Below are 13,657 nucleotides of genomic sequence, written 5' to 3' on the forward strand. Positions count from 1 at the left end.
CACCGTAGTCACACCATCAAATGAATCCCAGCTGTAACGTTATAACAGTGCCTCACTATCACTGAAATTTGCATGCATTCACACAAACACCTTATGAGAACCCATCGATTTGTTAGAAGATGTAATTACAGTAATCGGTGTACATTTATAACAATACCCTTAGAACCTTAAAGCTCAAAAAACGACTGACTATACCTTTAAAGTGTTAAAGAAATAAGAGAAGAGAAAATCACCACATCAACCCCACATCAATTTCACTTAAAGACCAAATCTTAAATTCTGCAGTACTAAAACTGTTGCACTGTGGCTGCAGGTGTAATGAAGGAAATCAGAATCTCAAACTTATTTCTTTCATCCTAAAATGTGATTTGAATTGATTCTTTCACCATGACGTCAACAAATACAAAATGACCCTTAAAAGAAAGATTGAGGAAATCGAAGGAGTGTTGTGTTTGAGCAGCAGGGAAATCCCCTCTTCAATACCTGGCCAAAATTCTACAACAAAAGCCAGGAGGGGAGCATCTGCAACATACAGCTTTAGATTGGTGACAATTCATGAAGGATGGGAAACTATAAGTTCAATACAATATCTGCTCAATATTAATGGTAATAATGTTCATACAAAGGAGGAACACTGTGGTAATGTGTGAGCCGGTAAACCACAGTGCAGGAAAATGTTAATACATTTTGGCTTTCTATAAGTGGAGGTAAATAATTCCTTAAACAGATGAACAAATCAGAGATTCTGAATATATTAACTGATAAGTGGTGCTGGTAGAGCTGCTATATGAAGAACCTTCAACCTGAGATTGTACTGTTTCTGAATATCAGCAAGGTGTCAGTTGCTGTGTCGCTTCCTGAAGATCATCATAACTGCCCGTGTATTATACTGCTCACACTTGACACATGATATTTTCTTGTGATCCTCTAAAGACCTCAAACGATTTCAATTAAAAAAGAAAAACATTCAAAATCAAACTGCACGTCCTCTGCCTTATGCATTATAATAGCTGGATGTTTCAGGATATATAGTGGAATATTTGAACTCTGGGATTTAGTGTTTTATAGGCTGATTACATAATTAACCATCATTATAAAAAAAAACATTTGTTAAGAGAACACAAAATAAACTTCATACTTGAAATGTCTTTTACTCTTTTTCTAGTGACTTTGTGATGTAGTCTCCTGTACATTTAATGAAGGAATGGATAACGTAGAGCTGTTCCAGTCACTAGATGTGTTTTAAAAGATTCACATGAAATGGATGATGGAGTTTAATCTAAAGGTAAATGTTTCTCCCTGCACATCCATGGGAGCAAATCCCCCTATGGTATTTATTCTCTGTCTCCTGTAATCTCATTTCTAATTAAGCGCAAAGAGATGTAATGTGCACTGTGCACACGACTTATTTCCCTCCTCTCTACAGTGTTTGCACTCGATGTACTGTAAACAAAGCTACTAATTATCCTGCCTGTGAGGTTCCCGATTTTAATGATTTATTATTGTCTTTTGAGGCAGTAGGTATAATATTGTGTCTAAAAGAAACATAATTATCTGTCATAAAACAATGGCAAAAAGAGCTCAAATCATTTTTGCTTTAATTCTCCTTGATCGTTTCTTTCACAGAAACCGGCACACAAACCTTGTGTTTACAACCTTCATTTTGTGCTTTATGAGCCATTTCACTAGCTGGGCCCACGTCCTCATTTTAGGTTTGACAGCGTTTTAGTAAGTAAAGGTGAATGCTTGGACATGAATTGAGCTGCGGTTTGAGGAAGGCCTCAGAGGGGACTGGTGACGGCTCCCGGGCCGGGCAGATCCCCATGTACTAAATAGAAATAAAGAAGTTAAAGAATTGAGAATAAGGTGGGAGGGAGGGTGGGGCACGTAAACTAGAATGATCAGCTTGCAGTACTGTGGGAACCTGACAACCGGAAGGAGCGTGTGGTCCCGCTCCTGAAATTCCAATACATAATCTCCAATTAAGGTGGACCTGCTGTCCTGTTCCATAACCCAAGTGTGCCTGAGCATCAGGGCCCAAACTCCAGCAATTACAGGTCCTGACACAGCAAAGCAGCCCCAGACCATCACAGAACCACAATGTTTGACTTTTGGTATGATGTTCTTTTTTGGAATGTTGTGTAAGTTTTATGCCAGATGTTAAGGGATGTAACACTCCCAAATAATTCTCATGTCAGTGCACGTTATATTTTTCCAAAAGTCCTGGGTATCATCAAGATGTTTTTTTTTTTTGGCGAATGTGATACGAGCCTTTGTGTTCCTTTTAGTCAGCAGGGGTTTTCTCCTTGAACTCTCCCATAGATGCCATTTTTGCCCAGTCTCTTTCTTATTGTTGGATCGGGAACTTTAACCGAGGTAAGTGTGGCCTGTAGGTTTTTTTTTAGGTTGGGGTCTTTTGTGATCTCCTGTATGAATTGTCATTTTACTCTTGGAGTAATTTTAGTAGGCTCGCTACTCCTGAGAAGTTTTCTCCATTTGTGGATAATGGCTGTCACTGTGCTTCACTTGAGTCCCAAAACAGTTCTCTGGGCAAACTTGTCTTGTTAATGCCAGAGGTCAGGAGAGAATGACTGGACTCCTTTGAGCAGAAATAGAGGCAACGCTAATTCAAATAACCATTTCTTACAACCAAGTTATACATAAGAGCATCTCTGACCACACAGCAGCAGAAGATAACACCAGTTGCCACTCCTATTCAATAAGAGCAGAAAACTAAGCCTACAATTCACACAGAGTCACTAAAACTGAACGGCAAGAGATTGGAAAATCTTTGCTTGAGTCTGATGAGTCTCCATTTCTACTGTGACATTCAATTGATAGGGTCATAATTTGGTGCAAACAACAAGAAAGAATGGATCCATTCTGCCTCGTATCAATAGCTGACACTGTAGTGATGGATTAATGGGGTTGGGGACATTTTCTTGACACACTTCTGGCCTGGTAGTGTCAACTAAGCATTGTTTAAATGCCACAGCCTACCTGACTATTGCTCCTGACCATTTCCATCCCTTCATGGCTCCAGTGTATCACAGTGCAGGATAGCGCACCCAGTCACAAGCTCAAATCATCTGGTTTCTTAAATGTGACAATGAGTGCTCTGTGCTCAAATGGCCTCCACAGTCACCAGATCACAGAGCACCTTTGGCATGTGGCAGAATCTGCATCATGGATGTGCAGCTGACAAACCAACTGTGTGATGTTATTATGTTAAAGTGGGCTAAAATCTCAGAGGAGAATCAAGGTTTTTAGTTTCTTGGTGAATCTATGCCACAAAGAATTAAAGCTGTTCTGAAGGCAAAAGCGGGTCCAATCAAGTACTAGCAATTTACACAATCAAGTGGCCAGTGAGTATAAATATGTAAATCTAAAATTACATCTGAAGAAATGTTTGTTGATATGTTTATTTATGCACCACAGTACTCTGACGACTCACGGAGACACACAGGGGACGCCTTAACAATCCTGGCATAACATCATAAGGTTAAGGGCTAATCCTAGTTATTTAATTGTGTTAATCAGTGCCGGTTTCTAATGCCCTTAATAAGCTAGCAGAGTTAAGAAACTGCAGCTAGACGTCAGTAATGCTAATAGAGAACAATTATGCTATGATGCCTTAATGTTTTTAAGTTAATATTGTATAATCAACTTTGTCATGATTTAATGAGGACTAGAAGAAGCCTTTGCATGCCACAGATGCCGCAGAGAATTGAAACGGGACAAACAAAATGCAAATATCTGTCACAAGAGTACTACCTAAAGTTGCTTGTGCACATAAAGAAAGTACGTTCTTGAAGTTGTTTAGCAGAAAGTCCCACTTTACCAAATGAAAGTTTGGAACTTGCTGCCACATCTTAGTTCCTGTATGGACTTTTTGTCTGTTTAGAGGCCTAACTCAATCATGTGTGAAAAGACTTGTAATTGACTTTGTGATTGCTAGATGATTTAAATCCTGCAAACAGAGCTCGCAGACTCACTCTGAAAGCACCTAAATTATAATTTGATGAAGGGCTATTATGGATTTATTGCTTAGAGACAACACATTCATTTAATATCCTATATGTCCTTTTCTTGTGTACTTTGCTATTACTTGATGTTTTATAACAAATCTGATTTGAGGTCACAGATTGGCCTTTTTGACCATTTAGTAGTCGCTTTATTGGAAACAGTTGTTGTAAAACTACATCAACAAATTAGACAGATGGAAGTAACTCTGAGTATATTTAACATGATATGTTAAGATAATAATGAGTTTAAGACTGTGACTAATAATATGTCTTATGTCAGCACCTATCCTTAGAAGCAGGATAGACTGAGGGACCCCATCAATGTGAGGTGAGATCATGCCGGCCAGTGCTAGCTGTAGAACATTAACACCAGTAGGTCATGACATGACATTTAATGGTGGGGATGAAGCAAGCATGCATACACATTTTTTTCCCACCAAGTGAAGGCTCCTTGCCACGAATCAGCAGTGACACTTAGAGGGAATTAAGCCTCTGTGTCACACATGACTGTTTCTCATCTAAGTCGCATTTAAATCAGTTGGAGTCAGTGCACTGTGTCTATGTTAGTTCAAGCTCACACCAAATATCACTTTTATTGAGACACAAGTTGACTTTACTGCAGTCATAAAGTTCTTCATTTATGTTCAGTAACAGCAAAAATCAAAGTGTTTGTATTTTGGTGAGTGGCAAAATCTCCTGGAGATGTATTTATAAAAAGTAGTCTCTATGCACCTCTGCATTTTTCCAGGTAACTCATGGGTTTACCCATTCTCTTTAATGTGGTACCAGCGTAGAGCTCATTGAAGTTGAGCCAGATGTCTGATGCATGTCAACTCTTAGCATAATTCATATTTTTTTGAATTATTTGGTACAGTTATTCAGCATGCTTTTCAGAATTAAAGTAGGATTGTAAAAGAAATGTTCTTAAATGAAATTGATCAGCAAGTTAAACTGCATTGTTACACAACCAGTAAATTATGTAATGTGTGAAAACACCCAATGACACAACATCTCTCTAAAAGAAGTAGCCAAAGAACCGTAATACACCTCATTCTGTTACAGATAATACTGACAATGAAGGTAATTGCTTGTATAATAAAAAGTACAATAGGCACTCAAAAGACCTAGTCATCAGGAACTGATTATTCCTTCGTGAGTAAGACATCCTAACAATTTAACAAAAGTATAAACGTGGTAACGGACTACTTTTCTTTCTGAATAACATCCTGCTTGCTTTGGGATTTTTCAACAATGGCAAGCATTGTGACCTCCAAACCAGTGTTCCACCAAGTGGCAAATAAGCAGTGGCCTCGACATGATTAGAAATCACTAAAAAGACATTCACATTAAGTCTGTGTGAAAGTTGAAGCAAAAGCTTCCTCGTGACCTGTGACCTGCTTTTGTTCTTGGCTCATTTGATATCATCCACCTAATAAAGAATAAAATAATTAACTATACACGATTAGAAAGTAAGAATGATTTAGAAGTAACAAAAAACTGAGGCGTTATGACACCAAAGTTTGAGACTCCGGTGGATTTAACAAAAAGCAGAGAATAACACTGAGCACCTGATCGGAGTTGAAACGGGCTGTGCCATGTCCCACCCTGCCGGTCAGGGAACCAAACAATTCTGAGAAGAAGTAAGTCTGTCCTGCCACTGCAGTCTGTATTATGATAAGCTGCTTGAACACCATTGTCTCACATCACTTTCAAGTGGGGAAAAAGAAACAACGCTGTCTGATCTAATTTAAGGTTTTATAACTTTCATGTTGTTGGCAGAGACATGCTTTGAGCAAATTGGAAGTTTTTCTTATGTTATATAAACGCTTAAGTCAGGAGAAGGGAAAGACTGAGATGGAAAGCCTGAGGTGGTCATTATGCGACAATATGAGATTTGCATCTTGCTCTGTGCTATTTTTGTTAATTTCACCTCAACAAAATTTGAATAACCATTATTACATTTTTACTGTAGCAACAACAAGACACGGGAGGGAGATTACTGTAAAAAAAAAAAAATCATTTAAAAAATCACTACCCTGAGAATGCTTGATTTGAGCGTCTTTATTCTTGGATGACTTTTACTGCTCAACAACAACAAAAAATCAGGAGTGTTTAGTGTTTGTAGACAATATTGTTAAGATGAATAATTGCTATTAGGTGGCTGATTTTACATGTTTTGTGAGGAAAAGAAAGAAGAAAGCACTGCAAAGATTGGAAAATTGTTTTGTGGTTACAAGGTGTTGTTCTGTGCTTTGAGATGATGAAACTCCTCAACAAGTGAAATCCAAGAGACGAAAAGTTTCAAACTAATACAGACAGAGATTATGGCCATGAACAGATCAACGGTGAAACTGCAGGGACAGCATATTCAGTAGAAGACAGAGATGATTCATTCATTCCCTCTGACAATTGGTTGTGCTCTTTTATTAAGAAAGAAAGGTCAAAATTTATTAAATACAGTATTCGTCATGCACACATGGAGTACGGTGTATAAGTCTTGAGCCCCAGTTCCTTTTCTTACATTTTGCTTCCAAGGACCCAGAGTTTTAGTATTCTTAAAGCTCTTGAGCATTAATCCTCCAGGCTTCCTGAAGGTCTTTCAAAGTTTTTCTTTGGACATTGTTGCTTTGTTTTACTCATTTTCAGTCCAGTCCTTGTACCTGACCATTTTCAGAGGAATGTTTTTTCTCTTTTGTTCATTAAGCCACTTAACACTGACCCGTGAATCATTCAAGTATAAAAAAGGAACCTAATGCAAAACATGAACCCGTGTTGTGTTTCTATTACATAGCTTAGCAAAGAGCTAATTTTGAATCTAGTAGAAGGCAATGGCAAAAACACATAATTTGTTCTACTTTCGTTAGCTGAAGGTATACAAAGCTAAGTTTTGCTTTTTTTTTTTGCATTAACAAGGTGATTCCCAAAGGGCAGTTAGCTGAAAATGTATTCATGTGTCTGCCTGGTGCGCAGTGTGTCATTAAGAAAACTGGACAAGTGGCAGGCCTAAAACTCAAAGACTTGACACAGAACCTGAAAAGTTTCATTGAAGTTTCATCAGAAATGCTGAGATGAGGTTACACAAGAACAGGAACCAGGTTTTCTGGAGTAATAAATCCAAATTTGAAACTTTTGGTTCAAATTATTGTCAGAATACGCAGATGAGATCAGGGGAGAGAAAGGCTAGCTATAAAACACGGTGGAAGCTCTGTCATGGTTGCAACTGCATTTCAGTCAGTAGTGCTGGGGATCTTGTCAAAATTATGAACGCATAAAAGTACCATCAGATTTGGATCCACCATAAAATAACATCTGGAAAGTGTCTGATTTACCAAGGCTTTGTTTTTAAGCATGCCAAGGACCCCAAACACACTGCCAGTGCAATAAAAGCACACCTGGAGAGAAAAGCACTCAGTGGAACACTATCAGTCATGGATTGGTCTCCCAAGAACCCAGACCTTAATATTATTGAATCAGTGTGTGATCATCTCGACAGAGAATGGAATAAAAGGCAGGCAACATCCAAAGAAGAGCTTTGAATGGCCTTTTGTCTCATATACTCTGTTTCCATATTTTAAAAATGAAAGGGTACGTGCTGTACTGCACATCATTCTTGCAGGAAGAGGCTTGCTGGATTATTGGACTGCTCTAATTTAGTTATTTAGTTATTTCTGGTCTCCACACACAGACATGTCTGAAAGCGTACACAGAGAGAGCATGTGACTCCACAGCAGACACACTTACACACTCACTACATCTACAAAGAGGACATGGCAGTTTGTGTGTACCCTCAGACTGGTGCAGGGAGAGGTGCGAGGCTGTCTGGCTGCACAATCACTGCCTCCGTTCTCCTGTGTGTGTCCTTCCTCAGTTCTCTCCTCCATCCTCCACAAATGTATTTCTTCTTAGCAGAGGTCTCCCACGTATTGCAATTTCTTGGCACTGAGGCATGCAACCCTGCAAATGGATAATTCAAGCATGTGACCCACTTCTTATCCTCAGCACACAAAAAAACAGAAACATGTCTTTGGCGGCTGGCAGAGAGGAAACGAACTCATAATCCTAGAAACATAACAAAACATTAAAGACAAACAGGTTTCTGAATTTTGTTTTAGTAAGCTTAAAACTGAAATACCAAATAAAAGGTGATGACTTCTGGATTCTCAGAAGAAAAAAATACAGTTTGCTATATTAAACCACAATATGTTTTTATCTTTAAACGAAACATTCAAACATATCAAACTACACACCCTGCTGTATTATATGGGTAGTAACAGACCACAAGACAGAATACAATGAAGCATAAACTCAGCTATGAGGCATGTTAAGACTGTAATCTTATGTCTAAGAACTTCAGTGCACTGAAATGATATCATATCAGAGGTAATTTGATTTCCTAGAAGATAAACAGTTGCTTCTGGGGGCCAAAAATGCATTCTGTCGGTGTGGGAAGGTTTTCTATAAACTTGGAGAAAATGCGTCTGAAATAAGCTGAAAGAACAATGATGACTAATGATAGATGATGATAACCGCCACGTGCCCGCCACTAAACTGCTGATCTAGGTTTACTCCGGCTTGCCTCTACTGTCAGTAACCTGCCCATCAAGTGGCCACACTGTGGCCTGAGGAAAGTAAGTATTTGCCTTAATTTATCCACTGAGACTTTAAAGTACTTATACTAGATGATAGATGATATTAGAGCTTGACCAATGTTGGATTTATAAAACTGATGCTGATATTTGGTTTAAAAAATCCAATATTCTCTGTATTTACTCACTTACGTGTTGCCTAACTGCATTCGCATCTGCTGAAGGTATGTATTTAAACAGGGAAATTGCAGAGTTCTGTAGAGGACACACTATGCTGTGTCAACACAAGTAACACGGTTGAAGGGCGTTTGCCTCGTCCATTCTTCACTTTAAAAATTTCATTTCTAAACACCAATACAAATAGCCAATACTGGTGAATAAAGTGGTCAGGCTCTAACTGTTATTTATTAAAGTAGTTAGTTGTTATTTTGTATTCAATGCCACATAATCCAAAAGTTCAGAACTTAAAAGAAAAAAATAAAACGTCCCTGAGATCTCCTTTTAGATACATCAGAGCAGAGTCAACATGCTGCTGTTGAATACTTCACAGTACAATCCACACACTTAACCTCATCATTTTTAGCAAGCATAGTAAAATACACACAGTACATGTACCGTTATCGCCAGTCTTGTTAGGGATTTTCCATAACAAACCTATCCAGGCACTGCTGGAGCGCCAGGTCATTGCGTGTAGTGTCGCGCAGAATAGAACTACACTGATATGAGCATCATCTGTGTGAGTAAAACCAAAAAACAGAATCGGTTTCCCATAATATACTCATGCTTGTGCTAACCATTCGGGTGTTTTATAGCTCTATGCAAAGATTTTTATGTCCCAGTTTTTACAATAAATCTAAAGACAGAGCCCTCTTTGTCTAAATCTGTTTTTTTCTTTTTATTTGTCTCATTTGTCTCACTGGCTGATGACAAATCAACACTTTGTGAAAACAGCTGATTCACTGTAAAAGCCCCACAGTGGTGGTGTTTTTTTCTTAATAAGTCTATAACTTTTGACAGCAGCATTTTATAATGTTGTTCATTCTTGTACATTTTTATATGAAGCTGTGAGTGTAAATCAGGAATGAAAGGTGTTTTTAGATTCTGGTGAATCAAAAAAGAGTTTTTTAAAAAGCTGTCGTCTGCAGGCAATGCCTTGCATGGCAAACTAGAATACTGTGGTTGTTCTTCGTGAGTATACTGAAAACAAAAAGGCAATTCTAAAGGTGGAGAAATAAAATAACGGATGCTGTGTTTATCCTTTCCTTTTAAATCTCTTTCACTGGTCCCTCTCTGACCCTTTTCTCTGCCCGTGTATGAATTCTTTATCTCTAGCTCCTTGCATTTGTCTTGCTTATTTCACGTTTTGCCTTCTCCTCCCTCCTCAGTCCATTTCAGCAGTCATGTGAAACAGTGAATGTAATTGCTCCAGGGAAGCGAGCTGACGATCGCTTTGCAGAAAATAACACAAACTCATTGCTCTTAGCATTTATGTCAGTGACACTGCTGTTATTACTATTACATGTAACACATTTACATTTCTCTCTGATTGGCTCTTTTATTTAGAACAGACTAAAATGAGCTGGCTTATTGCAACAGGTCTGACCTACTTTCAAGGAATTTGACCAACAGTAGATGACTGAGTTCATAAAACAGCGTCCCAAAAAAGATATACGTTAGTCAGCTGTAAGTACTCAGCTAAATAGCATTTAATCTGGCTTTATTGTGCCATATTTCATTAAATTACCTAAACAGAATCACTGCTGAAGGAGGATGACTTCAGCTTCTGAATCTCTGGGTTAATAGGCTGGCTTGTAAGTCAGCATTGAAAGAAATGTTCAAATCACATACAAATATAATTCTGATACAAACAAACTGAGCTTCTAGTGAGCTTCCACTATCCACTAGACCACTGAGAGGACTTTTGCACTTCGCATACCTGTATCATTCCCGAATATACACCTGTCTACACAAACGTTTCTTTCTTTTTAAATAAAACAATATACCATGTACCATATACACCCGACACAAGCTGTGACTGACTGAATGTGCTGCCCTCTCGCTCATCAAGCCTCATTCTTTATCTGTTCCTTATTAGCATGATAGACATATGTGTCCTCATCTTGTATTCTGCATGCAAAATCTCAGCGCAGAGCAGAAATCTAAACAGAAACGAACGACTCCTTCCAGTAATCAAAGGTGCAGCTTGAAGGCAGGCAACATCGTGGGAAATTAACAATAACAAATCTGATCATGCCTTTATGATGTCCATGTCACCAGCTGGATGAGAATTGCAGTAAAGTGCATAGATGAATCACCACACTTACGGCATTTTGCTGCCTATGTAAAAATAACACTTTGTACAGGTTAAACCGTGTACAGCTTAAGATTTCAGGTAATGAAAATATTAAATGTCTGGATTATTTGGATTTAGATGTTGTGTTGGTGTTAGGAAAAGTTTGGAAATGATGGTTAAATTTGGATTATATCTCCATCATATTTGCTATAGTTTGAACACAAATTAAAGCACCCACCAGTTACCCTGCACATCTGTTTCAACAATATCCTTATAACTGCTTAGGCAGTAAATCAGGAGGATCTATTCAAATTGAAAGCTTCTAGTACCTACAGGAGGGCTTAATGTCCCCAAGCGCTATTCCTGCAATTTACGAACGTCCTTTTTGAGACATTAGTTAAGGTGGCATTTTAAAGCATTTCATAACGCAAGCAGGTCAAACTTCATCAAAGGAACATCTTTTAGTGCATGAAAAACCTCTGGCAAGTTAAAACTCAGGATCCTGCTGTAAGGCTCCTTTGTCAGGATGCCATGCAGGTACTGCAGGTGCTTTGTGAGACACACACACACACACACACACACATACACAATTCCCTGCACGTCTTATAGGTCACTACTGTTAACTAGTCCCGATCACTACAGGTTACATAAACTTCAATTTCTTTGATGAAACTCTAGGTTGATGTGTTTTAAAATGAATTGCTGGCATTTAGCGTGAGAATTTAATCGAATGCAGACATGTTAAAAGTCTGACTTGACTTAGCCCACAACAGCCTACAAAACAACAGCAACTGTTAAAAAACCCCAACTCACCTCAGTGTCCTGTGGAGCAGTGGTCGAGTTCCGACCGCGAGCTGCAGCCTGCAAAGTGAACAGCCTATCGGAAGCACTGGTAGACTCCCTTCAACCTGCTCCTGTCAAACTTCTCATGTGGACTGGTGATGAGCAGAAGCGCCGATTCTTACGGTGAATGCGCCGACACGAAGCCCACCTTCAGAGTTCATTTCCACCCACGGCAACTCTCGGGCACAGTGTTCCAAGTTACACAGGCGTTTTAGTCCCGTGACACAAGTCTTCACTGCGTGATGTGGGCTGTGTGTTAGTGAGATGCAGGGCGTAAGATGCGCTCAGAGAGGTCGCCCTACAACGGGTTTCCCCCCTTCCTCTTTTTCTCCGTCTTCGACTGACTGCAGACAGAGAGGCGTTGGTACGATGAGTCTACTCGGTGTCTTTCATAATATAATGCTCTCTCTCCTTCGCTTTCTCCTTTCTTTCATTCTGTCTCCTTTCCCCCTCTCTCCTCAGACAGTCTGTCCCCTCCTCCCTAATTTCTGCACAGTTCGGCGGAGCTTTATTGGAATCATGTAACCTACAGTGTCGTGCGTTTGTCAACAAGCTGTGAGCTGGTCATTCACCGGGTTCGTGTGAGAACATCACGCTTCTTCAATTTAAATATATGTTTTTCAAAGAATATTTGTCCTGAGCTTTGATTTGGTTTACAAAATTTGATAGTTGAGCCTCCGCTGTGTACATCCCCGCTCTTGGTCTCTGTGTAAGCCTTTTATAATGAACTGTATGTTTGTGTGCGCTCCTTTCATTAAAGTGACAGTATGTTTTTGCCGATTTGATCCTGTTACTCTGCAGCTGTGCACAAAGAACAAATGTACCCATTGTCACGCCAGTGCAGATTCATAAAAGTCCCGTTTGGTTCTTCTCAACTGCTGAAATCTCGACTCTGTTCAAATTTAGAACAGGCTAGTGAAAGGAGATATATATATATATATATATATATATATATATATATATATATATATATATATATATATATATATATGAAGAAGCTACTGTTAAGCAAATTCTAATCAACCCAATACATCCACCTAGACACAAATATGAAATGCTGTCATCAAACTTTACTTTTTTCTTCTATTAGCAGAATAGTGTCCACATCATGTTGAGCCCAACAACGTGCCACTGCTGTCCCTGTGTGAAGTGTTTAGATCTTTATGCATGACAGCAGCATACACCTTAACCCCCTCGTCCTGGAGGACAGCTCAGTTTTACGTGGGTAAGTAGGAACAGGAGGTGACGGGTAGCAGATTTCCGTAGTGTTCGTGTAGCACCTGTCCTGCCAAGTTGTATCTGATTGCACTGGCGGTCACAACTGTCAGATGGTGCACATTACAAAAAGCATACAGACACGCTGGAGTGTCCTTGAATTTTCTCATTCAGTGTCTCATTCAATCTCTGTCTTCAGAACCTGCAGCTGTCTCATTAAAGTAGGTTAATGTACTGCAGACGAGGGCTCAACCTGTTGCATTAATACAATTGACTTGCAGGGTTTTGTGTGGCATCCTCATTCTCATTTAATCACTGATGCATAAAAATGAAGCCCTCACAGGTTAAAGAGTCACACTTGTATATTTTGATTGTTTAACACGACTTCTAAAAATGTTGGGATGCTGTGTAAAATGTAAATAACAACAGAATACAGAGATTTGCAGATTTCATAAACTCAACATATTATTTGTTTAAAGTGAGAAATGTTATGATTTTAACAAAAATACTTTGAATTTGATGACAGTAGCACATCCCATAAAAGCTGGGACAGGGTTACTGAGTACTAACAACGGTCCGTAAACGTTTGGGAACTGAGGAGACCAGTTGGTTGAATTTTTGTGAGAGGATTGTTGTCCCAGTCTTCTCTACTTAATATTCCCGGATCTACTTTTTGGTCTTTTTCATTTCATGAT

At 39.0% G+C, this 13,657-nt stretch overlaps 1 protein-coding gene across 1 annotated transcript in view; it reads right to left on the reverse strand.

Annotated features, from left to right (window-relative positions):
* The window catches only part of LOC146559640 (solute carrier organic anion transporter family member 1C1-like), a 45,804-nt gene extending 33,374 nt beyond the window's left edge, over positions 1–12,430 (reverse strand). Inside the window, exons 1-2 of the mRNA XM_085243280.1 lie at positions 11,718–12,430; positions 7,811–7,979 (exon numbers count right to left, since the gene is read on the reverse strand). Coding sequence (XP_085099406.1) covers positions 7,811–7,906 — 96 coding nt within the window. The 5' untranslated portion in view covers positions 7,907–7,979; positions 11,718–12,430. The remainder of the gene's footprint in view (positions 1–7,810; positions 7,980–11,717) is intronic.
* Between the last annotated feature and the right edge of the window lie 1,227 nt (positions 12,431–13,657).

Source organism: Mchenga conophoros, linkage group LG14 (genome assembly GCF_057382185.1).
Source record: "Mchenga conophoros isolate Kocher_MC1m ecotype Shallow Benthic linkage group LG14, M_conophoros_male_GT1.1, whole genome shotgun sequence".
NCBI classification, from domain to species: Eukaryota; Metazoa; Chordata; class Actinopteri; order Cichliformes; family Cichlidae; genus Mchenga; species Mchenga conophoros.